The 25708-nt window shown below is 33.2% G+C and overlaps 1 protein-coding gene across 1 annotated transcript in view; it reads right to left on the bottom strand.

Moving 5' to 3' along the window:
- The window catches only part of LOC105618483 (tensin-3), a 191185-nt gene that overhangs the window by 39802 nt on the left and 125675 nt on the right, over positions 1–25708 (bottom strand). The window contains exons 5-6 of the mRNA XM_012200016.1: positions 6766–6828; positions 172–393 (exon numbers count right to left, since the gene is read on the bottom strand). Of these exons, the coding sequence (XP_012055406.1) occupies positions 172–393; positions 6766–6828 (285 nt within the window). The remainder of the gene's footprint in view (positions 1–171; positions 394–6765; positions 6829–25708) is intronic.

The following is a 25708-nucleotide window of genomic DNA, read 5'->3' as shown; positions in this document are numbered from 1 at the left end:
ACGTCGTCGTCTACTAATAATATATAATATAATATANATATATATATATATAATAATATATANAATATATATATATATATATATATATATATATATATATATATATATATATAATACTTTCTTTCTTTATCTCGAGAGAAACTATGAGAATTATATTATTCGAATTCTCACCATATAATTATCGGCATGTTTCCCGCGTAGAAGGGTGGTGGCATGTTCGAGGACACCCTGAGCATCCTCTCTATACCAAAGGGCGATGATTCTCTCGGTGACGTAACAGAGCTCCATCACCTCCGTTACGCGACCTCCGCCCTTTCCTGATCCCGTCATCGTTGAATCCGCGCCGACGCCCGGAGTTCTCGCAGGTGTTGACACCATTGCTGATGTCTGCACCTGTAATTTGATGATTTTATTATTATTATTATTATTATTTATTCAAATATAACAAATAAAAAATTTTTACAGTTTTGCAAATATTATGTACAATCCATAACGGAAATCTTTAAAAATTAATTTAAATAGTAATAATGATAAATAAAAAGTAACCTACTTTAAAATATTTTTTCTATAAAATTAAAAAATTACAGTATCAAACATACATTATTATTTACATTTTTAAAAGTCATCTCTTAAAATAATTATTGTAAAATTTTAAATTTCTTTTGCATTATCATTAAATTATTAATTTATTTCTGACGAAAATTCTCGCTCGTAGCGAATAAAATTTTCTAAATTCGTTTTAAGAAGAATCCTTTCGTGAGCGAATCTAGTTCACTGAATTTTATCGAGTTTTACGGAAACTTTTCCATAAGATTTGTTTTTTTATCGCCGCAAAACTTAGATTTTCCGTAAAACAATATCATATCAAATAATCAAATTTTCTCCCTGAAAATAGACTTTATTTCTTTGGTCTTTACTTGGAAGAAATCTTTCATTATTTTCTTTTTAATAGCTTCGATAGACATACGATATAAAATAAATTGCTACCGATACGTAATAATAAACTTTTTAAAATAATATTGTAGATAACAGCTCTAACAATTTAAATGTAGAACACATAAAGCATCTACAAAAAATTGTTATAAAAATTTATTATAAAAGTTTGTTATATTTAAAAATTTTTACGCTGCAATTTTTAATAAACAATTTATGCAATATCTTTAAATAATAATTTAAATTTTAATTACTAAATATACTTCAAAATTTTATACTAAAAAAAGAATCTGGTAATTGGCTATTAAATATTGAGCAAATAAATTCAAATATTCAATTAATATAAATAATTCTTATTTACTAAAAGAATTCTACTTTTCTAAATATTTAATAAGTATTGTATTACCAAACATAATAATATCAATCGTTTGGTAATAATTACTAAGTATTTAGAAAAGTCAAATTATTTTTGGTTAACCGAATATTTGATTGAATTTATTTTACTCACCACTCGATAGCTATAACTACCAGATTCTTTTTTTCAGTGTAATTAAACAATTTTTGTACGATCTACATCGCCTCTATCACACTCCCAACTGCAACTGCATCAATCACTATTTCAACATCAGATGCACGAATAATTGATAATTCGACAAGGATTTACGGTAAATCCATCGTCGATTCGCGACATGGAATTTCTATCCACCTTTGAGTACTTTGGCGCGTAGACGATCCTGATGACGATATTCTCCGGCATGGCGATGTCCTTGCGGAGGACACGCTATCGCGAAGTAAATCGACATGTAATCCCGGTGCCTTAACGGGTTACGTTTATCCCGCCATGAGAAACGAGGACGTAGAGATACGTTGGGATGACGCGCAGTGTTTCATGCCGCGGAGCGATACACTGCCAGGTATTGTGTTTCGCCTGGTTCTACTAAAGATACACAGGAATATTCAGTGGCCAGTCGGCGGTTTTGTCGGATAATCGCGCCGCTGTCATGTATGTCTGACGTATGCCAGCTCGCGTGCTTCAGGGCCGGCCTGGCATCGTCATCGTCATTCTGCAATGTTTATTTGCGTATCGAAAACATGCGCCATTAAATACATTTTCGACATCGTTATAATTATGCAACTATGATTAACTATGATTAACAGTTGAAAATAAGCCTTCGGTTTGCAGGCATTAATTGTATTGCGATATCACTTTTAACTTGGAAAGTTTCGTAGAATAACAAGCGACTCTATTTATATTTAGAATTTTTTTTATTTCTTCCGATACACATTTTAAAACCATTTTCTTGTAATAAATTATAAAGTATATTTTTATCCCATATTACGTTAATTTATAAAATCTTCCGAATTCAGGCAATTTTTGATGACAGGTCTCTTTTTCTAATTCAACTCCATAGTTTCTTCAGTCAGTTTCTTAATCTCCTAAATTATTTAAAACGAAGAAGCATCAGACTATTAAGGAGAAGAGAGGTTTTGTGAGCAACTTCTCAATTTTATTTTAACGCGAACGTTTCTTATTCCAAATGCATTGAAGCGGCCCTGAATGTAGACGGGAGCACTCGCTCGCGCGTGGACGCGTGATGTAACGAATTCGTGCAGGTAGCGTGACTTCGATTCCCACCAAATAGTCACGCTATTCGCACTAGCAGTCGAGCTGTAGTCGGTGCTAGATCGTCTTAATATGATGCACAAAATGCCTCGGGAAACGTGCGGAAAGCTGCGCGGATGATTTGTCGTGGGGAACGTGCGAAAATTACACGGAGGAGTTGGCGTGCAAACGAGCCGGATGTAAGTTCTGCGTTTTTGCACGGTTGCTGCGGTTTCTTTCTCGATGAACATCCGCGGCGAATGCTTCGTTGGTTAGCCGAGTCATTTATAGGGCTTCAACGGTCGAGATACTCCATCGCCAGTGAGATACTCTGTTATTGATGGCGCTTGTTAAAATTATTCGCATGATTTATACCGGATTATACGTTGCTTGTATTTATCCCTTAAGCACTCGTTTGTCGTGTCCCGTCGAGGAATTTTATCATACTAATAAATAATTCTCTGCTCAACAGACATAATATATAGTATATTTGACAAGTTGGCCTTTCCGTATTAACGCAGCATAATTTCCAACTGTATTCAACAATCCTCCGCGGATGGTTCCCTTCAGCAGGTAAAGCCTTTGTACACTGGACTATAGTATTATAACCAATTACGAGAGACAGTGTGTAGAACCGAAACGCCTGTAGTGTACATGCATATGTCATTCTGTACATGTAGTTGCATATGTAATTACGCAATCCTATCTAATTCTATACAATCTAAGTCTTACGAATAATTCCGTATGTAATACTGAAATAAATATAATGAAAAGACATTAAATTGGGTTTTCTGTACGCGCGACACGTTTTCGGATAAGGTGCGCAAGCAATTTATATCCGAAACAAACACAGTTGAAAGCTGAAAAGAACAAGGTGAAGAACGAGTTTACTAGGTTCGCGTCTGAGTTTCAGAAATATAAAGGGCCACTAACAATAGGCGTCACGGAAAAGAAAGTAAAACGAGTTGAACGAGCGAGAGAATAAGAGCGAGGCGGCTACCTCTAAAAATAAGTATAATACTTGATTTTTATGGGGATCATAACGCCGCGAGTTCGTTTCTCGCGGGGCGTGCAACCAGGCCTACCCACCCGCTCATAAATCCCTTTTGGCCGTTATAGGCTCACGTGTGAAATTACGTTCTACCGCAGTTGTCGCTATGCGGAAACCGCTCGTGCGTGTACCCCTAAGTCTAAGGTCTATGATGTTTCACACCCGATCGCCGAATCGGGCGAAGTAGCTTTCCCCTCCCATCTCGGAAAACAAGAATATTGCCTACCGCTTGTCAAGCGTCGATGAAAACAAGTTGTAACGTCGCTTAAAATCAAAGTTTCATAATGGAAACGAAAAAATAAATTATTAAAATTGAGATACTTAACGGTATCTTGGATCCACCAGTGGCAATAGAGTGGAATGGATCAGAATATCAAGAATAGAAAACTTACTTTTGAGAAAATTACAAAATGTAATTTACTTACTAAATGTAACAATTAATAAATTTGTGTAAAAAATAAAAGTATCAAACACTTCTTCGATATTCTTAATTTATGTTTTTTATTTTAATGTCCTTATTAAAGACCTCTAGATATTTTACTCTCTCTTACAAGGTTTAAGGAAAAATATTTAAAAATCGAAAAGTGAAAGGTGCAAATTTTCTAAAACATTCTAAAACAAGATTCTATAAGGATATAAAATTCCATGGAGATATAAGGCTTTATCGGGGTTATATTACCACATTAATTCTATGCGATTATGGAAGCAAGATGCACGCAACGAGCTTCGCCACTAATGTCAATTATCGTTAATCTATCTAATTGCTCGTGGTTAATTTCCAATTGGAAGTATAATGTTCAAATGAGAGCATAATCTTCATCAATTATGTTAAAGACTGATAATAATGATATGGCTAGATTATTCTCTATGTTCTTGTGTTATATTATTTTATTATTTAGAAGTCATTTGCAGAAGCTATTCCTACTTCTACATCGGAAACGAATTGTCATCGTAATTGATTGAAAAGAAAATTAATTTAAAAAAAACTGAAAAAAAAACAAATTCACACCGAATTATATATTAAGTACTGAAACTCCAGCCTCGACTGTTATGGACTTTATTTCTATTGCTTATGTAAAGCAAAACTATTTTATAAAAATGTGGCAATTTAAATCATACAGTATTGAATTTAAATCATACGTTATTGAATTTTAAACAGCATTTTTTATTTTTGAAAAATGTTATTAATATAGATCATTTTTATGCCTAAGCTTTTGTAAAGCAAGTAAAAATACGATGCAATATATGAAAAAAATGACCGATAAATATCCTCAATGTCGCGAGAAATAAGAACAAACGCGATAACAGCTGCGCAATAGTTTTTACCGTACGCTAATTGCTATTCCGCATAATTATCACTGCTTCTAACATGTCTCACCTTCACTATTCTTTGCACGGTTTATAACTGTGATGTAATTGTGAATGATAGTTTCCGGGGAATGAATCTGTGCGATTAATTAACATGATTAAAAAATTTAATATTAACCTTGGTTGATCGTATTCCAAAATATGTTACTAAATATAAATGTCAAATATCTTTGTTATATTAAAAATATGATAAACAAATAATAATATTAAAAAGTATATATTATTATACGCAAAAGATCCACTATATATTAATAAAAATGTGTCTTACATTAGTAACTTATCATAAAAAAAAAAATATTTTATTTTTATATTTTATAACATATAATCGTATATAAGATTTGACTATATAAAAATCTGTAATTTTCTATGTATTACACAAAAATAGCAATGATCGCTCCTTCTGCATATATTTCCGTAGTAATAGCGGTGGTTCGTATACGAATAAGTGCGAGTTTCGCGAATATATTATCCATCCGACGTCAACATACACGGGTTATCGCGACGGTACATCGTAGCCGATACTGACTAGCCGTATAATGCGTCGCCTTATTGCTATTTTAGCGCATAACTTTCAGTGGCACCGTCATTTACGCGCAGGAAATGCCACCCGACAGCGAGACAGCGGTATTTCAAAAACATTTTCATTATTCCTGTTGTTTCGAATTTTAAATTGATCGAAAGGCACGGGTTAGAAATTAAATGAGAAATTTAGAGTCGTTATTATTTTCCTGATTTCTAAAGAAATCTTGACTGGTAGATAAATGTCTGAGATTGATTTACAGAATCGATTTAAGGATAATAAATAAATTTAGGAAATCAGCCGATTGCAAGAGCGAAGGAGAATAATTAGCGTAATGATTACTAGTCGGATATTAATATTCTTTCTCCTCGCGTACTAATAGAAAGTTATTTCACTGACGTTGTAAATGGCGGTTTGTGTAACGCGTATTTCAGTTTGATCTGCGCAATTATGGCTATTACGGATTTTAGCCGAGTCGTGATTTAATGCGATTTCCCAGATTAAATTGCTAACGCAATTAAATTTCGTATCGTTTATTTTTTACCCCATATTCCGCATATGTGAGAGCCGAAAGTGCGGTCGATAGGGAATCTTCTATTCGATATATAATTCTATTTTAATATCGTGGCAAGAAACGAGGCAAGTGACGTAGAACTTCCGGTGTGTGAAAAAAGTACTTAAAAGATTCATTTCCATTTCAATTCGACGAAAGCATTATTCCAAGTTCAGTGTTTCGGAAAGGTCACGTGTCCTCCACTTTCTACATTTTGAGTGCTAGACGAGTCGAAAGAAAGACAACAAATTGTTGAGTATCATTTCGTGTAATTTATATAGCAAAATGTTATCTAACAGGACACGCAGTCTCAAGACAGAAATCGTATATTTCAAATATAAGTGCAGCTTTACCTTCGTATATATGTTCTTACAGAATAAATAAAGGCACTTACATCATCGACATGTAGAAAACCGGTCACGCGCGTGTATCGTTATTAAATATTTAAACAGACGAGTTGATGATGAATCGCGAGCTTTCATTGATGACGATAAATTATGTGAATAAGATAGAAAGCCTTTGATCTAGCTTGTGGGAAGATTTCTTTTGATCATCTTTCGTTTTTCATCACCTCTATCTTTTAGAATAATATAGCTATCTAATATATTTTTAACAAATATAATTTTTAGTGTTGCTATTAATTAATTTCTTTGATATTAGTTTTATATGGAATTATAAGTTGCAATAAATATTGTAAATGCAATAAATAATGTTTAGAAACGAACATAAATACTTACTTGCTGCTTACTTCTCGCGATGTGGTTAACATTTTTCGGTTGTGATTCGTAACCGCCATTGTGCTGTAATCAAAAAGAAAAGCAGTTAATTAACACGTTTATATCCATAATGTATAAAAATGTAGTAACACGTGTTATATATCTTCGTATAATTAAAATTTATAAAATAACAGAAATATAATTATTACTTATCATTCTCGCAATATTAATAAAAAAATTGAATGTAAAATTTTATGATGTAAAAATTGTATGTAAAAATGCCGCGCTAATATTATTTCAGTGTTTTCTGATCAAGGAAATACGTGTAAATAATAGCTTCATTTTATTAACTTTCTATTTGGTGCGTAGAAAATACTATTACTTTCTTCATGGGCGTTGTCTCAAGAGAAGTAGGTGACATTATTATCCATTGTTTCGAAATTAATGATATACGGTAAGTTGTTCCCATTGTCGGTTCCATTATTGCAAGAAAAATTATGCAACGACAGGTGCCGCAGTAACGTATTGTGTTCGATATTCCTAAAAAAACGGTTGCATAGTCGGCATCGATTGAAACCTGTCAAAACCTATTAAATATCACATATCGAATTGTCACGCTACGATACACATGCGATATTACAGTTATATAAAAGAAAAAAAATGAATAGAGATCGAAAAAAAGCATGTTTCTATTATCATTTCTAATATCGTAAAAAAGTTCTAATTGAAAGCTTATTCAAATAAAAGGCTAAATATAGTTTATCTAATAATAACAGCGCGACTTTAAAAAGTTTTTGATATTTATATAAGAATACATATGTCTACGAAAATTTTTTTAATATTTTCGGATAACACAGTGTTTAGACGACGTTCTATTTTTTGCTAAACAGAAATCTCTGAAAAATCTGTACATGGCTATGTCGTACTAATTGATGTACACACGTACGTCGCGCATGCACGTACGATTCGCACGCACCTCGCTCTCTATATGAAGGGCAGTGTGCCAGACGGTAAAGGCGATACGGTGCAGAAGCGTCTCCGTTTCCTCCCGCAGTGGCGTCTCGGCTTCATTAAAATTGTTGTTCGCCGTATCCTGCCGAGTGTCTCCGCAACGGCAGCAATTCGCTCGCAGCCAAGCGCGCGACAACGAGCTGCTGTTTGAATTCGTCATAGGTGCACAAGTTCGTGCTCCGTGGCCTTTATGTAATTCGCAATTTCCATATACCGTCCATTAGGCAAATGATGTTCGATCAGTCAAACGTTCCGACAGTAATAGCAACACAAATGGTATTTTGCATCAATCATGAGAAATTTCTCGAATTGCTTTAGCGCGATCTTTGTAACTTCCTCTATCTTCACAATTCCTTTCGCAGATAACTATGCTGCTCGATATCAGTAAAATCTTTAACCAGAAACATCATAAATTCTAGCAGAAGCATCACCAATATTATTTATTTTTAAATTTATTTTTAAAATCAATAAAGAATCCAGCGCGATCGATTTGATTTATTATCTCGGAAGATCTTCTAAATTCTTATGTGGTTTCTAATCTTAATTGTTTTAGTAATATAGGATTCCAAATGTTCCGAACCACGTGTATCAACATAAGATGCACCATACTCATTTCGTTGCACTGGGCACCGCCTTTTCTTCTTTCTCCTTTTTCCCTCCTCCGCGAAAAACCGCGACGCTTGCCAAATGATTTTCTCCGATACGGCGTAGAGCATTGAACGTTACTTCCGGGTCAAATATCATATAAACACGATTTGCTCCTTTTTGATCACATAAGTCAAAATATTTTATATTTATTGCAAAGATGTATCTAAGTTTATTTAGATTACTAATTATTACTGTTTGAGCACTTCTGTATTTTGTACTAAATATATCTTTATATCAACAGTGTGGAGTCCACTGTAGATCGTGTTTATGTAACAATTAATTCTATTTTACTGAGCCTTTCTAGATTTTTGATTATAGATCTGTTTCATATAACATCAATAGATCGATATAACGGATATATATTAAATATTATAGACTTTATATAATTTCTCTTATCTGTATAACAACGTAGAACATAAGTTCTATTCACCCCTATTGCTTGCACTTTTTGACTGCACTGCTATCGTTATAACATTTGGATTTTTAATGCAAATGTGTCACACTTTAATGACTCAATTCTTTAATATTTCACAGTTTAATCTCTTATCAGCTCGACACGCAAACATATGCACTCGTCACGACATGAAACGGGTAGCCTTCAAAGCGCCGTACGTAACCACGCCGCATGATTAGCTTGCACGAGCCCACCCTACCGCCAATCAATTCACCTGCCGTGGCGCTCCAGCTTGCAGGTGTGCGCTCAAGGTCATTCGCGTTTCAAGGTACGCACCCTCTCGTGGTCACGCTCGATTCATCGAGCGTTACTTTCGATCAAGCCACTTCTCACCGCTCGACTACTGTCATTTATGACTCTTCTCGGATTCTCTTTAAGACAAACGTAAAGAACTGATGACACGCTTGAAACGACCAAGACGAGAAGTCTCTAGTCTTGTTACACGAGCTAGGAACAACCGGAACGAACGTCTGCACCGCACGGGAGCCGCCCCGGTGCTGCGGGTATACAGAGGGTTGAAAGCCTGCATTTCTCCCGGCAGACCGGGATGGTCCATGGCGGGGTGGCAAGGGGATGAGAGAACTTGACACGTAACCATGGTGACCGTAGTCGGCGTTGCGATGTTACACGCAGGCCCGATTCTGCGCCGCGCGAATGCTCTCCTCCGAGCGTGTGAACTTCCGGCACAAGCCGGTATATAGGGATGACACCTCCGAGTGGCTGAACCGCCACTCCCTTGAAATATAATTAGGCCACGTTGCCCCGCGCGGAATTTATGTCGGTGGATGGTCCCTCGAAATATTCTCTCAGCTGGGAGCCGGCAGAACGGCCGTAGATCGGTCTCTCAGCGAATGCGACTTTGATGATGCGGGCTTATGAAATTTATCTTAACGTCTAAATTACCCTTCGCCGCAATGTCGACGTACATAATCTATTGCTATGTAACATAGTCCGTATGCTTAAAGATATACACGATATATCTTTATGTATTTCATTAATATCTCGTTTATTAATTTTCGTATATTAATATTTCGTTACGTAATCTTGTATAGTTCTAAAAAAATGTCGGTGTGGATTTAATAACGTGCCTCTATACAATTTTCATTATGTCGATGTTAATCTCAATTATCGATTAATATCAATATAACGTGGATTTTAACACTATGGATTTTAAATTTTTATCCACACCATGATGGTGTTGATATAAATACTAGGGATTATAAATCCACACCATGTTGTTGTTGATATTAACAATGAGAATTATATAGACACAAGATACTGCATGTTAAGTCAACTGAAATTTTTAAAAAAATTTTTATACAAATAATCAACAATATCTTTATTTCAATTAAAATAATGCCTCAGCGCAAATTTTATTAGAGAAAGAGTATCAAATACTGTTTACAAACTTTGAAAATTTTTATCTTCCAATTAGAAATCGATCTTTCCTTAATGGCGTTTCTTAAGAAACTTTGTTTCTCGTTTAATGGGACGAGAAATTAAATGTATTTCAATCTATTTGCAAAGTTTTATTCGCTCCTATATGTTATGGATACGTTACTTTAAATCGCCACGTGCGTCTCTGCGCGGTCGAATCGCCGATAAGGAAAAGCACAGTCGAATGGGTCGAGTATGCCACTCCCATGGAATACAATTAGGCCACCTGGTGATATGCACGCTATTTTCTCCAACATCATTTACTTTGCGCATATATCTATATTTTGCGCGTAACGCGAGGACGCGCGCTTGAACTTGCTAATTTGTAGCTCGGCAGGGAGATCGTAGAGAATGAGATTCGCGTCGCGACGCTGGATGCAATTTTTAATGTATTTCTAACAAGATTTTCATTTCGGATGATGAAATACTTTTGAAAGCTATTTCATCATACACGTGCGAAATGTACACTTCGTATACTTGACATACCGCACCCTTTCGATGTAATTAGGTCAAGCTTTTACGGTAAAATTATGATAACATATAAATGTATTTTTTTTAATGAGAATTTGACGTTACTTTAAGAGAATAAGATTATTTTTTCTTTCATCTAAATTTAAGATATATGTGAAATTATTTAAATATATAACAAGCTATTTCTAAATTCTTATTATTAATAAAATTCTTATTATTAATAAAAAAGATAAATTCAATGATATAATTAGACAACTTTATATTACAATAAATTAAAACGTTAAACATGAAATTTTGCTTGGCAATTTGTGCATGAAAAACAGTAAGTCAATGCTGTTTCAATATTACTATATCTGCACTTCGTCACGGCCTTCTGAAAAGAACATTTAAAAGTTTTTATGGCAATTCGTTCGTCTCGATATAACACGTTAATTTTCAAGCGAAAGAAATGCCGACAACATTTTATGACAAAATAAATTGTATAAAGAGGATCTATAGGCCTTCGTAGATGAAACATGAGGCTTAGGTAATTGGATAAACACAAGGATGTCCTTGGCGAGAGATCACAGATGGAATATATCGCCGGTCGTTTCTGTCTGCGAATCCAGAATTCCGTCTGGATTGCGAAAGCTAATGTGCGATTACTAAATCCATCGCGTAAAAATGCGAATAGCATAGCTCCGACTATAAAAAAGGCGGATAGAATCCCTTTCGTTCAAATTTACATTAATGAGTAGTGAATTATGGAAATGCGAGATAAAAGTTATATTTTTAGATTTCGCTAAATCAATATGCCGTACACAAAATTACGCATTTTTAAAATGTCACAGAGAGAGTTTACAGATTAAAAAAATTTAACAATCTAATATATTATATGAATAATATAATATTATGTAAGTCGTTACTGCAGAACGGTAATAAGCGCAGAACAATTGAGCTATAATTGATTTAATGCATTTATTTCTACCATAGAGATTAATTTTAATCTCGATTTAACTTACTTTTTATCTTTTTCTAATTCTAGGAAGGAAAAGTGGATTAAACTGAAATAAAGTTAATCTACATTGATAAAAATGGACATCAATCACTTAAAATATGTTTCTACGAACTAAATCGCTAATTAATGTGTGCAATGCATTTGCTCGAGAATGATATTTTACAGTTACGAAAAAATCGACGGTTCAACCATGTGAGATGGGTCCAATCATTAAATAGGATTACGGAAACTTCTATCATTTTTCATGATAATCCAAACGAATTTATCGTCAAATTTATTGGCATGTATGTAATTTATTGTAAGATTCACATATCAAACTTAATAAAAAGAAGAGAGAGATGGATCTCTGCAATATTAATACTGTTTTATACGTATTCTATTTATATGATTTAAATTTAATTTAAAGATATATTCAATTTGCAATCTGCTTTTTGGCAAGAAATAATACTAACTTTTTAAATTCTTTATAATTTTAGAATTAATTAATGTTTTTCTGATATTTTATAAAAAAACTTTCCTTTTGCATATGCTTCATGAAACATCAATCTAAAAATCAATTAATTTAAAAATATTGGATTGTCCGGAAAGTTCGTGCCGCAAAAAATTTAAATTTAATAAATGTATACTAAAATTTAAATCTTCTGCGTTTCAATTTTCTTTCAAAATCGGCATGAACTTTCCGAACAACCCAATATTTGCTACGATTACGTATGCATTAAATCTGATACATTATTAATCTCGGTCGGGTCATTTAATATTGAAAACAGTAGACTGATCAAAAACTAAAATAAAATGACATAAGAAACTAATAATATGAACGGCGCGTATGATAACACAGGACCTTTGCGCCAATTCGAAATATCGAATCTGATTAATCTTGATTAGTCTTGTGTATATAACTTTGAGCTAAAAAAACACAATTACTTCCTTGCCAACTCAATAAAAAACAGTATTTTTAATCAAATTACATAAAATTCATTGAAAAACCTTAGAACGTATGTTAAATATGTAGAAGAAGAAATAGAATGTTTTTTTTGTTATTTCGGTACTTTTTATATTTTTGTCTTTAATATCGAAGTGGAAATATTATTGGCTGTTGCAATTCTTGATGAAATAATAGGTTAATAGGTCTGTTTGCATTGTTTGCACTCTTTGCATTCAACATTTGTGCCTTCTCTAATTTCAACGCCCGAATCTATTTTTCTAATATCACTTTAAGTGTAAAAATTTTGAGGGATTACAAGCAATCCAAACAGATCTAAGTGATCTAAAAAAAAATATCTGAATAAAAAACTGTCGAAGTAAAAGGGAAAAAAAACATTAATTTCCTAGTTTTTTATTCTAAAATTCTAGTATTTTTCCGTCGTTTACATCTCTCTCAAAGACTAAAATAAAATGGCATAAGAAGACGCTAATAATAATGAATACACGTACATAATGCAGGATTTTTGCATCAATGCTATACGGAAATCGTTACAGAAATCGGCAAAAGTTCAATTTCAATGGAAAAAAGATAATAATTTCTAATAGTGTCGATAATAAATATGACTTAACCGTGTATCACGTTTAGCTTAGAATACGAAGACCAATGTAATGCTCGTTGAGAAACGAGTCGCGCAAAAGGATTAATTGGCATATCCGATTGGCTAATCCATACTTAATTGACTTATGTCTCGTAATCGAACGTCACAATCAAGAATCGCATTGGGGATCAATTGGAGCGCAGCTGCGGAGAGCACGGATTATCTGGATAGCTCTTGCACAGTGAATGGATCGTGATACCGGAATGAGGAAAGAGCTGGAATGACAATGGTATTCACAGTCACGCCGTATTACATTAGCGGATATGTGGCAAGACGCTGATTGGAAGTGTAGAATATGAATTCCGATCGGTAATCATTATCACCCGTGTTTCTATGCAAATGAATCCTTGACGCTTACTCACAAGTACAATAACTAGTACAGTAAGCACTGTCTCTGAAAAGAACGTAACGCTGAAAAGCTCAATGACCAAAAGATTTAACGTTTTCTAAACTTCACATGTTTATCATTAATTCTTTAATAATTTTAAATAAACTTATTCTTTATCTTTTCATTAGTCTTCACGAAGACTTTAATTCGAGGCTTAGTTGCTCTCAGCCATTTTTAGTAATTTAGAAGAAGTTAAAATTCTGTCAGATTTTCATCTTAAATAAGCCATCTTCGATAATATCACTTGAACACGGGATAAAACACTGAATTTTAATGTAAATAAAACACCCCGCGTCTGATCCGTTTTTTGAAAATGATGCTTATATAACACTCCAGTCAAAGTGCTTCAAAGTCAGATAGATTATTATGAGGAAATATGAGGTCATGATGGTGACTCGTGGTACAGAGCTATCACGTAAAATGACTTTAGTCCTCCAATTTCTTCGACATTTTTTAAAATCTTTTAGATTAGATATACGGAGCGTTTCGTAAGATCCGTTTCCAATCTATCAATATCAAAGGCACCTACCGACATCAAGAGACAATCTTTGCTGCATTAGTGTCGACTCCAATATGAAAGCCTTGTAGCAAAATGTGATGTGACAAGACGTGGACACGTGCATACACACGCACGCATATATATATGCGCGTATATGTTGCAAAGCGCTGACTTAATAGCTAACGATTACGTAAAGTCTAGGTTTTTATCCATGTCGCGGTGTTCTCTGGGAAATAAGCGTTCTTCTCCTCTCTCCTTTCGTCTCTTTCTGCTTTAAGATTCGCGAGTGATCTCACAGGAAGTGACGCCCTTTACGATCATCGATATAAATACGTGCGCACGCGACACAGAATGCCGATGGCTATCATTTTATTATCCGTTCCCCTCCCTTCTGCTTACAAGTTTCTCTTCTCTTTTTCTTTACGCTGTCGTAATTTCTTTGCAACTTAGACGGTTTTTCAATGATACAACTTCGCTGTAAATACGACATAAAGAAGAGGATGATAGTGATCATAAAGAGCGCCGTCGAAAGGAGCCGTATCTTATCTATAGTTCTGTTTTATCGTTGACCTTCGACCCGGTCATGCGAGCACGCTGGTTCAGATCTTTCATGTTTCTGATTGTTAATAGCGTATCTCAATTTCAAACTATTCGGTCTTAATTTGTTAAGCATGATAAAATCGTTAGCGGTAATAAAGATAAATCCTCATCGGTAAAAAAATGATAAACCTCTCGCATGAAATAAAAGTTATTTTAATTCTAAAATGAATACACACCCTGGGAATATTTTATCTCGATCTTATTCTGTCGCATAATGGGTGTGATAATGAGTGCACGTTAAATTGTTCTTAATACGAACTTTTTAAATTCGTACTCAATACCTTATTTAATTCAGTACATTACGTTGACAGGAATAATGAAATAGAAGTGTAATTATATTTCCTTTCAGTTATTTCACAAAAGACCATTTATTTCTTTTTTCATGAGCGCGAATAAATGAAATCTAATGTGACCGTCATAGTTACAGTTTTTTTTCTCTCTCTTTTCTCTCACGAGTTCATCCCTATCGTAGAATGTATAGTAAAAATGCGATCATCGGAAATTTCGTAGCCTCGATTGTATGCTACCATTCGCTCGTTCTAGATCGTAGTCTCGATTCAAGTTTTGGATTCGCGCCAACTATCGAAAATCCTCTACTTTCGAAGCGGTAAATCGCCCGCGTCGCGTGTGGCCGCAGGAAAAAGAACGAACACGGAACGGTTCCAACTACTTACGTTTTCTCAATATATGACTACGCGCTTTATCGAGTGTTTCCCAAGAGTTCTGATTGAAATTAAAAGCAGACGAATCGAATCGTTTTAAGCGGAATATTTTTATAGGAAACGTAAAAATTTATTACAAATTTGTAGCAAATTTATCAGTACATAATTCAACTTAAAAAAAAAAATATATAATTAATATATATATGCTATATTTTCAACGAAGTTAATTTTTAAATAAATAAAATTTTAGATTAAAATATTTTAATCTCAATTCGCAAATGTTTTCGTAATAAATACAAGTATCAATTTGGAGCAAGTTATAAAAGTTTCCAGATCTTCCTGCGAAGATCTGGGACTCTGGTTGCTCGCAATATCAAAACTCTTGTAGCATACAAGGAACGTTCCGTAGATGAATGCAACGATAGCAGAATTGAATCACGTGCCGTTTACGAGATACATTCGCGTATTTCATTCGCGTGTGGTCAGAACATCCGCGTTAACGACACACGCTCTTTCAGAGAATTCACTCACCGCCCAGAAAGCGGGTCGTTGGCATTAGCAGCAGAGTTTTTCACGTTCGATAACGAAGACTTACAAACTACTTTGCGACTTTTATAACCGCAAATATTATTCCGAGTAATATGAAATTCTACTATAATAATATTATCTTCAATCTTCATTAAATCTTATATTATTTTTAAGATTAGCGAGTTACTGTAGTTTGTACAGCTGTCAATATTGTTCTATCTCTTTTGTTCTATCTCTTACTATTGAATTGAATTACATTTTCTTTCAAAAATTTCAGCACATTTTATATTTTTGTAGCAATTTCATTTTTCATTCATAAACCAAATTATAATAAAACATACTCTCTTATTTTCGAAAGTATTCAATAAAGTCGTAAATTGCCGAGAAATAATTATAAACAAATTCTCAATTTCTCAAATAGACAAATTTCATTGTACATATTGATTGAAAAAAATATCAGTTTGGAATTTTGTGCTAGATATCGATAAACATTTGAATAACATGATTAATAATAAAAAAATAAAAATAATATATGATCAACAGAATCCAAAAGTTTAGCTTCTGTTATCAAAATCAAAGGAGATTAAACTTAAAAAAGTCAAATATCTGAGAAAAAAATATACTTTTTTCTAATTTTCATGAAAATATGTAATAAATTTAAAAACATAACGCATACAAACTATATTTATATTTTATTTTTTATATTAAATTCACATAAATATATTATAATAAATATATTACAAAAATATATATATTATAATAAATGAAGTGCTGAAACTTTTGAGCGATATGATTAAAGCGATATAGATTAAAATAACTTGAGCGCGATAATATTGTATGATAAAAGCCTATCTTTGATCTAGTTTGACGGTTCAAAATTTAAAAAATTAAAATTTTTTAATTTTTTTATCGTGTTGTAAGATTGAATACAATGATCACAGTAGTATATCATCTAATTGTTTCATTGAGAACCGTACAGAATATGCAGAGTTCTGCATCTTCCGAAAGGTCGTTTATTTGTGAGCGAAGAACTTGTTGTCGAGTCACTAATTGATGTCCCAACACGAGAGAACTTCGTACAAGAACGTCGCCCGCGATTTGCCTCCATTTGTTCGGCAAGGCGTGTAAAGGGCCTAATGTCACAGCCAATTACTGTGCATAACAGACGAATCAAAGTGCATCGTCGAGAAACCAGTTCAGCACACTTGACGTGTCCTTGTCTTCGTCCATTGCCGGCGCCTCTCGCTCTTTTGCAATTGCATATCGATCGATCAATGCAGTATCGTTGACAATTGTGTTCATGGAAAAGAATATGAGTTTTCATATAAATATTTTATGCGCGTACAATATAATATAATGATATTTTAAATCTTGTGTGTTCAAAAAACGCAGAATGTGATTCATATTGGAAAAATTAAAAGCAGCAACAAATCGCTGAATTTGGAGAGCATACTAATGTTTTCCAGACGAAATATTCATGTATCATAAAATATATGGAAATAAAATTGGAATTACGTGTAGAAATTAATTGTTAATTAAGGACTAAAGTGGAATTGTTAACAGTTGAAATTGCTGCATATTACATTACAGCTCGCACGTATGCTTCCCATAACGGGTCTAAAACAGAATTATTAATAACTACGTGTTACGTTACGAACTACACGTTCCCATGACGGATCAAATAGGTCAAAGAGCATCCCGAAGAATTTCGAGCAACACATTTTAATGACTTTGCATACCCTACCCGCCGCGAATCCGCCCTGGATCCTGTGAACTTTCCTTGATACTTTCTTATGTTGTTTCACGTGTTGGGCGGAAACTTAAATCATTTGACGCACCTTGAGAGCCTGTTTCCGTCAAGCTGTTATAGATCAAGATAGATTCGTTAAGCTATGATTGGGAAGCGTTCATATCAAAACGTTAAGAACGACAAAATAAACACAAAGTGTTTAAATTTAAAATATAAAAAAAATAAAATTAAAGAACAAAGTAAATACTGTATATTAATTACTTTGATAATAGTACATCTTTTCTCTTTTTTATTTCTTTTTATTATTAAAATTTTTTGTATATATTACCATCATATTTTATGATTTCTCGGTTCTAATACAGAATAATTCGGCATAAATGATTGCCAATTCATTTAATCTAGTCTGGAATTCATTATACATTTCCGCGTGATAATAACAGAATAAATAAAACATGATAATAAAAAAAAGAGAAGAAAAAAGGAATCAAAGCATTATTGTTAATAAAAATTGTTGTAAGAACATTGAAAGATAAGAATTTCATAAATCAATGTCAAGAATGCGCTATCGGCGATTATTGACTGATGGATCGCAATATTTTAGTTTGCAATTTGCCAGATAACTTTAAAAAAAATATATTATTTAAGACGCAAGCGCTATCGAGTTTGCGTTCGTTTTCTTCCCATTTTTCTTGTTGCACTGTCGATCGTGAAAAATTGCTACAACTCTTCAAACTTTGATCAATCTTTATTTGTAATAAATCCATAACCTATATTTCTAATATATTTATTCGTTTATATATATATATATGGATATTTTGTTGACATAATGGATTGCAGTTTGAAAAAAAAATATTTTTACTAAATAATAAAATCGCTGACATTTGATATTTTTAATCTACTCAATAACAGAGATGAAGCAACTGTTCTTTATATTCTAAAAGAAGACTATATAGCGTGCTTATATTCGGATATCGAATCTGTTATCCGATATCCGTGCGATGGTCGATTCCACATACTTTCCGCGAGTCTACGGAATTACCGTCTTAAAATTCCGCGTGACGCCAGGGTGAACGCGTTCTTTGCGCTGGCGATAAAATCGAACGAGAATAGATGAATGACGCAAGGCGCCGTAAGGTCGCGATATGTATTCGATACTTATCCGTGGCCGATCAATACGGGATTTCAAAAGAAATTGAGGAAAATTGATCTAGCATACCAAAGATTATTGTTGAACGTCGCATTATGACCACACCTTTGCTATATCACCAAAATTTTATTTTATAGCTTATATACAGCAGCGATAAGAAAGAAATTTCATTTTCTCCGTTCTCCAAAATTGAATTCTTATACAAGATGCCTTAACTCAACTATACTATGTTATAATGTGGGTCTTCTAAGAAGTATCTCTTAATAAAAATTGAATGAAAGATTGCCTTTCGGTAATTAAAAGATTATCACTAATCATTTCGATAATCTGTCTTCAAATCGAATTTAATTAAACAAACATATGCAAAGTAAAATTTGCTCAAAATTAATTAAACATATTCCAAATTGAATAAAAAATGATTTTTTTATCAATATATTATTTTAAATTACGTTGGCAAAATATGTATTTTTAATGTTTAATGTTAGACATTTCATACTTTATTATTGGCTTTTCTAATTTCCGCCAAGTAAAAATCGATTTCAATTTTGAGGCCTGTCACAAAAATCCGATACAGAAGAGTGAGAATGGATTGCATAACGTTATCTACCTATATTGTAGTGATTTCCACATATGTGTACAAGTAATTATTCAATTACTGCATCGAAATGTGTCGACAACTGTCAAGAATTATTAAAGAAAAATTTATAAATAATTCTTGCCCGTAAAATTCTGAATTTTTACGGGACACGAGAAGAAAAACAAATATTTATATTTATTTTATGAAAAAAGCAAGAAGTTCTTATCGATCGTAGCAACGTTCATGAAAAGATTTGGTATGTTGCGATTTATAGCATTCTTAATATTTCGACCTTCTCTGAAGTTAGCAATGTGTCATGAATTTTCATCGAAACGATTCTCATTTCAAATGTATATATTATACGATGTAAGAACTTCTCGGAATAACGTAACACCGTTGCCATTACCTTACATCATCGTCGTTACTTCTTCGAATATTCTACCAGAATACAGATTATACTTGCCACATTCTTCTCATTTGTTTATCCATTTTTATGGCATAATGCTTTTACAATTACTATTTTTATATCTTTAAATGAATGTAAGAAACATATATATTGTCTTAAATGATTCAATTATTTATCTTATTATATGTATCTTTATATAAAAAGACAACACTGTTTGAAAACACTGAATTAAATTATTTACAAAATGTTCCACATTACGGAAAATTTTGTAAATAATTTAATTTTCTAAAATATGTATATATTGTATTATTATTATATTACAAAAAAATCTTGATTTATTTAAATGCATAAGATTACTCTCAAATAGAAATATAACTTCTATCGAATTATACACTAAGTGAAAATATGGTTGCAATTATTATAATTTAATTATAATTTAAAGTCATTTTTTGAAATAACTACATTTTTGAGATAACTAACATATATATAGTTTTAACCACACAAATATAGTCAGTTGTATTATTAATAATAGTTACACACATTGCTTGAAAATCTTTAGTTTTTTCTTAATATTTTTATTGCCACATAAATAATAAATGAGAAAATAATTATCTTCACTACAATAATTGCGATTGGATTTACTGAACAAAAATGTATAATTTATTTATCATTTATATCTTAATATTTTACTATATTGATATTTGATTATCATAATTTATAGCGCAATTTTTTCATATTCGAAAGAATTACATATTATTATTACTAACATTATACATAATATTAACAGCAGTAATAATAATAAAAATGGAGCTCTTAATCATAATTATTTTATCATGCAATTATAATCCCAAATACCCAACACTTTTCTCTAAGTGTACCTGTTTTTATTATTAATCTTAAATTATATTATACATTATTCTTTTTTTCATATCTCAAATGGATTTTTGCAATAGAATTATGCTGTTTTTGAATTCAATTCAAGTTCGTTATTGCAACGTCAAATCTCGCTACTGTCAAAAGATTATCAGATTATCAGATATATTTAAGATCGGCATTTGAGAACGAAAAGCAAGCGATGATTTTGATCGTTGAGTTCGAAGACTCACCGTGTAAGCGTGATAATTCCGATGTACATCGCCGTGACACTGGACCGTCGACAGCATGTTGTCGACTGGCTGTCAATCCCTTCGAAAAAAAGACAACTGTATCAAGGCTTCCGACTATCTCCGCATTAAGCACAACGACCCTGTGACTTAACGCCACATCTGATCAATCTACTGCGCACCTTTTCACCGGCGATTCATCGACAGTTCATCAAATATCCTCGGAAGTTGCTAGCTCGGAAGTTGCTGGATCGCGACTGCATCCCGCGATCGACCGGATGTCACTTTTTGACGTCACCGACAATTTTCTCTTATTTTACCCTTGCAATTTTATCTCTAACTTGATCAACTTTTCGATTGACCGAGACGAAATGACTTGTGTAATTATCACTAATAAATTATTATTATCTTAATCCTGCATGGATACAAGAACAGTTTGCGATAGAGGAATTTGAAATTTTGTCCAGCAGCCCGGAAGGACGTGGCACGTTCGATGGCTAAAGCCGACACAGCACGAATGGAGAGCTCGCGCGTTTCGAAGCATGCATGGATAGCGATAGCGCTTAGGCATAAGGAACACGCATGCGTGATGCCCCTGGCTGGTTTGCGCGCCGTGTCCCTCGCCATTGCCTTCCTCCGCGTGTCCCAACATCCCTCTCATCTGACATTTCCCGGCTTTTTCAGTTAGCGCCGTCAATGCTCTGACAACTCGTCTCTTCCAACAATGCATCACATATCACGCATTTGCATCGCGAAACTATATGCAAAATTTTTAAAATATTTCTCCGGGACTAAATTAAAATAATCTCGCTGCAAGAAATTCGAATACTGTTTCTTGTAATCTCAGAGTGCATAAAAATAATAAATAACATAATAAGATTATATTATTTAATAATATTTTGTGTTAAATTGATATTAAACATTTCTTATAGTATTAAAGTAATACAATTTATGAGTAAGTAATGAAGAAACATAAAAATAATGTGTTTTAGAATGTAAATTCTAAGATAAATAAATAATATATGTGTTAATTTAATATCAGAAATGTTAATTTTACTGAAAAAATATGCTTTTACAGCAAAGTTGTGCTTAGAAATCGTGTCAATATTATCTTTTTCTTATTAATTTTTGATACATTATATTTGTGTTATTTTTCAACATATTCATTCTTTATTAAATTAACATAAAAATTTGAGTGGATTATTTGAGAAATATGAAACGTTAAATTTAATATAAATTTTCCAACTGTGTAATTTAACACTGCGATAGAAGAAAAATAGAAAACTTTATTATCATAATTAATCTCGTCATATTCTCGTTAAGATAATAAGATTTGCGGCATCAATTCTCCATTTCATTTACAAGCTATTTATAATAGTGTGGATTAAATTAAATTTCATTACATTCAACAATAACGCATCGAAGGACCGATCAATCTTATTACTGGCCAAGCTGCAACGCGTAACGGATTTATTTTGCGATTATAAGCGGCGGCTTTAAATTATTATTCCTACTGTATCTCGATCGATTATCGATATAGTTTGGATCCAAGACGCTCCGTCAATTTTACCGCCTAAACCGGTTCGCGAGACCGATCATTTGTCTCGATCCGCGTATTCTCTAGATCCTGTCGTGTCATCGTCGTCCTTAATCCACGATCATATTCTGATTGGGCGCAATTGATCAATGATCTTCTTCTTTAATTTTCGAAAATACGTCAAGGCTCACTTTCGTTATCGACTGTACGTTACCTTCATCAATTATTATTTGATTCATGATAACGCGAGATTAATGATCTTGAACAGAGAAGTTTAATTACTCCGGTTGATTATGCTGCGAAATACTTCAATAAAGATTCGTGATATAATATGCAGAAGTTACGAAGACTATGTTACGAAAAAGATGAAGCCTTTTAAAAGAATCTTTTTGGACGATAAATTTTATGTTATACTAAATTGTGCTCTAACGAATAAATATTTAGCTTAGATTAACTAACAAAGGGTCTTTCTAGTTTTGTTTATTTCTTCATATCAAAGGAAGAAAGGATGTAGTAATACCGAAGAAAAAAAATGCTCCGGGCTAAATACAGATCTTACGTTTCACCGCCTAAAATTAGCAATGATTTCTGCACAGGTACGGGAAACAGGAACCGCCAACGTCAGAACAATAACAACGATCGATGATTCCATTTCACGTGCCATATTAATAGAACTCAATCCAAGTCGTAGTTGCTGTTAATATTACATATCGACGAATTTTTGTTTTCAAGAACTCACTTTTCAAGTACAGTTAAAAACAGAATTTAAGCGTCTTTTAAATTTATATTTTTAAAGAACCTTTGTAATTCGTTTATTATTACATACATTAAAGAAAAAAGTGTTTGGTCATGATATAACTGCATATTATAATAATTATGATTAGAAGCTTCATTTTTATAGTTATTATTGCTATAATGTTAGTAATAACATTTATATATTCATAGCTTTACAAAAAAAATATACAGTTGGTACATAAAATGGCTATAAATTATAGTTGAATTATGGTAATTGCAACCGTTTTATCTCTTAGTGTATATTTATTTCTACGTGTGTACATATAATGTTCAAAATATCATGGTTTCTGCTACAATTAAGAAATATTTAATTGATAATAATATCGTTTTGGGTGAATGAAAAATTTCTAAGAAGACAAAAATATGCAAATTCACTAATTCTTAACAAAATTGCAAACTTGCAAATATTTCTGTATGCCATTCGACAATAACGTGCGATACATATCGTATGAATAAGGTTTCGTACAAGAAAAATCCTCGCGGCATTGTGGCAGCAATGAAGATCGACGATCTTTGAACAAGGAACTTCAAAGAGCCATCCGAGGCGTCTTTTCATTACGACGGAGATTCGCGATCGATAGATCGTCCCGGTGGGCGGTCCAGCATCATTTTTTACATGACCGGTGGGTGACTGTGGCGCGATAAATTCTTGTTTCTTGCTTTTTCCTGTTTTCATGTACATAATCGATGCATGAGCGAAAAAGATACGACATTTTAACGAGCGCATTTCATTATCTTCAACATGCGTTTTGTACAACGTGTATATATCGCGCACAGCAATAGTTGTCTTCTTGTAAAATTAAAAAATTTACCGCTGTGTATGTTTTATAAATCACGTTTTATATTAAATTTTTTTCCAATCACAGATTGCTGTTTTTTAAAATAATACAACAATATATATTATATAGCACGATGAAGAAAAATTACTATATGACTATAATATTGTCTTCACAATCTTATCATTAGTTAATAAATAAAGAAATGTATTATTAGTAAAATATGCATAAATATGCAGAATCTATACAGTATAATGTTAAAGTTAAAATGAATGCTTAAAGCTAGATGTACCTGAAATTAACTTTTTATCGCAAAAAAATAGCTTTGCATAATTTTTCAGCGGCGCTAACAAACCAAGATCACGCGAGCACCTCGGCACGACGCTCACCGAGAGCCATTAATCTCGTCGTTGACTCTTTAATCGCTAATTAGCCAACAATTTATTCTCAAGCGTAGCTCACGAACGCATACTCGTCTGTGTCTGTCGCGCGAATTTAAATCCGACACGGCCACGTCCGATGAGAAATCGCATCGAATTTCGGGATGCAAATGCAGGCGAGAAAGCAATTTCGCGGCGTGCGCGTGTTGGTGTGCGTTCACGCATCGCTCACGAAACCAATTAAAGCCGCTCTTTCGCAGCGAAGGTCGCCGCTTTAAAGTGCACTGACAGGATATCCGCGAAAGCCGCGAGACGCTGATGCGGGGGCGCGTACGGTAGTGGTGGTGGTGGTATTTTACCGGCGAGCAAAGCGGGTGGAACATTTTTCATGCTTCCAACATAAAATCCTAGCGAGAAGCAGAGCATTAATCCTTCAGCGGCATCGAAGGTTCCTCGGCGGAACGGCTGCAGGCAAGACAGTTCATAAATTTCGATGCACTTAGAACGGCGCGCCAGCTACCCCTTCGACGCATCAAATCTTTACCCCGGTATCGAGCAATCGGTAAAAGACGAGACATGGATGGATGGACGAAAATGATAAAGCAACTAGAAACAATACTAACACTTTCAATAATTTTGCATATCTAGAAATATTTTTACACTTATGGAAGAAACTGTTTTGTAATGATTTAATAAAATAAAAAATATAGATATTATATAATGTAATTTTTTTTAAATCTTGCAAAAAGATTGTAATTAAAAAACGGCAATATAAAATAATTACATTAAATATTAGATCAAGTAATTGCATTATTGTTAAATCTCCATCTTTCATAACAATGAAAGCTTCCGTGTTTTCTTTCATAGGAGAAAGACGAAGTACTTCAAGTCCGGAAAAGGATTCTTTTATTTGTCGAATTTTCTTTAATAGACTATAATTACTCTGCATTCTTTCGATTACAAAAGTGATTCAAATTACTATGGATACTAAGGAACTACGATTTGCTATTGAACAAAAGAGAGAAAATTGTAAAAAAAATGAGAGAAAGAGAGAAAGGGAGAAAGAGGGTTGAGATGGTTGAAGTTGCGTATATATATATATATATATATATATATATATATAGTATACAGTCGACGTAATAACTTCGTATAGCATACTATTAAGTACGTAAGTTATACGTATTACTAGTTACGAACGAAGATATTTACTTACCG

This window comes from Atta cephalotes, assembly GCF_000143395.1.
Source record: "Atta cephalotes unplaced genomic scaffold scaffold00017, whole genome shotgun sequence".
Classification (NCBI taxonomy): Eukaryota; Metazoa; Arthropoda; class Insecta; order Hymenoptera; family Formicidae; genus Atta; species Atta cephalotes.
This window is presented reverse-complemented; position numbering and strand designations above follow the sequence as displayed.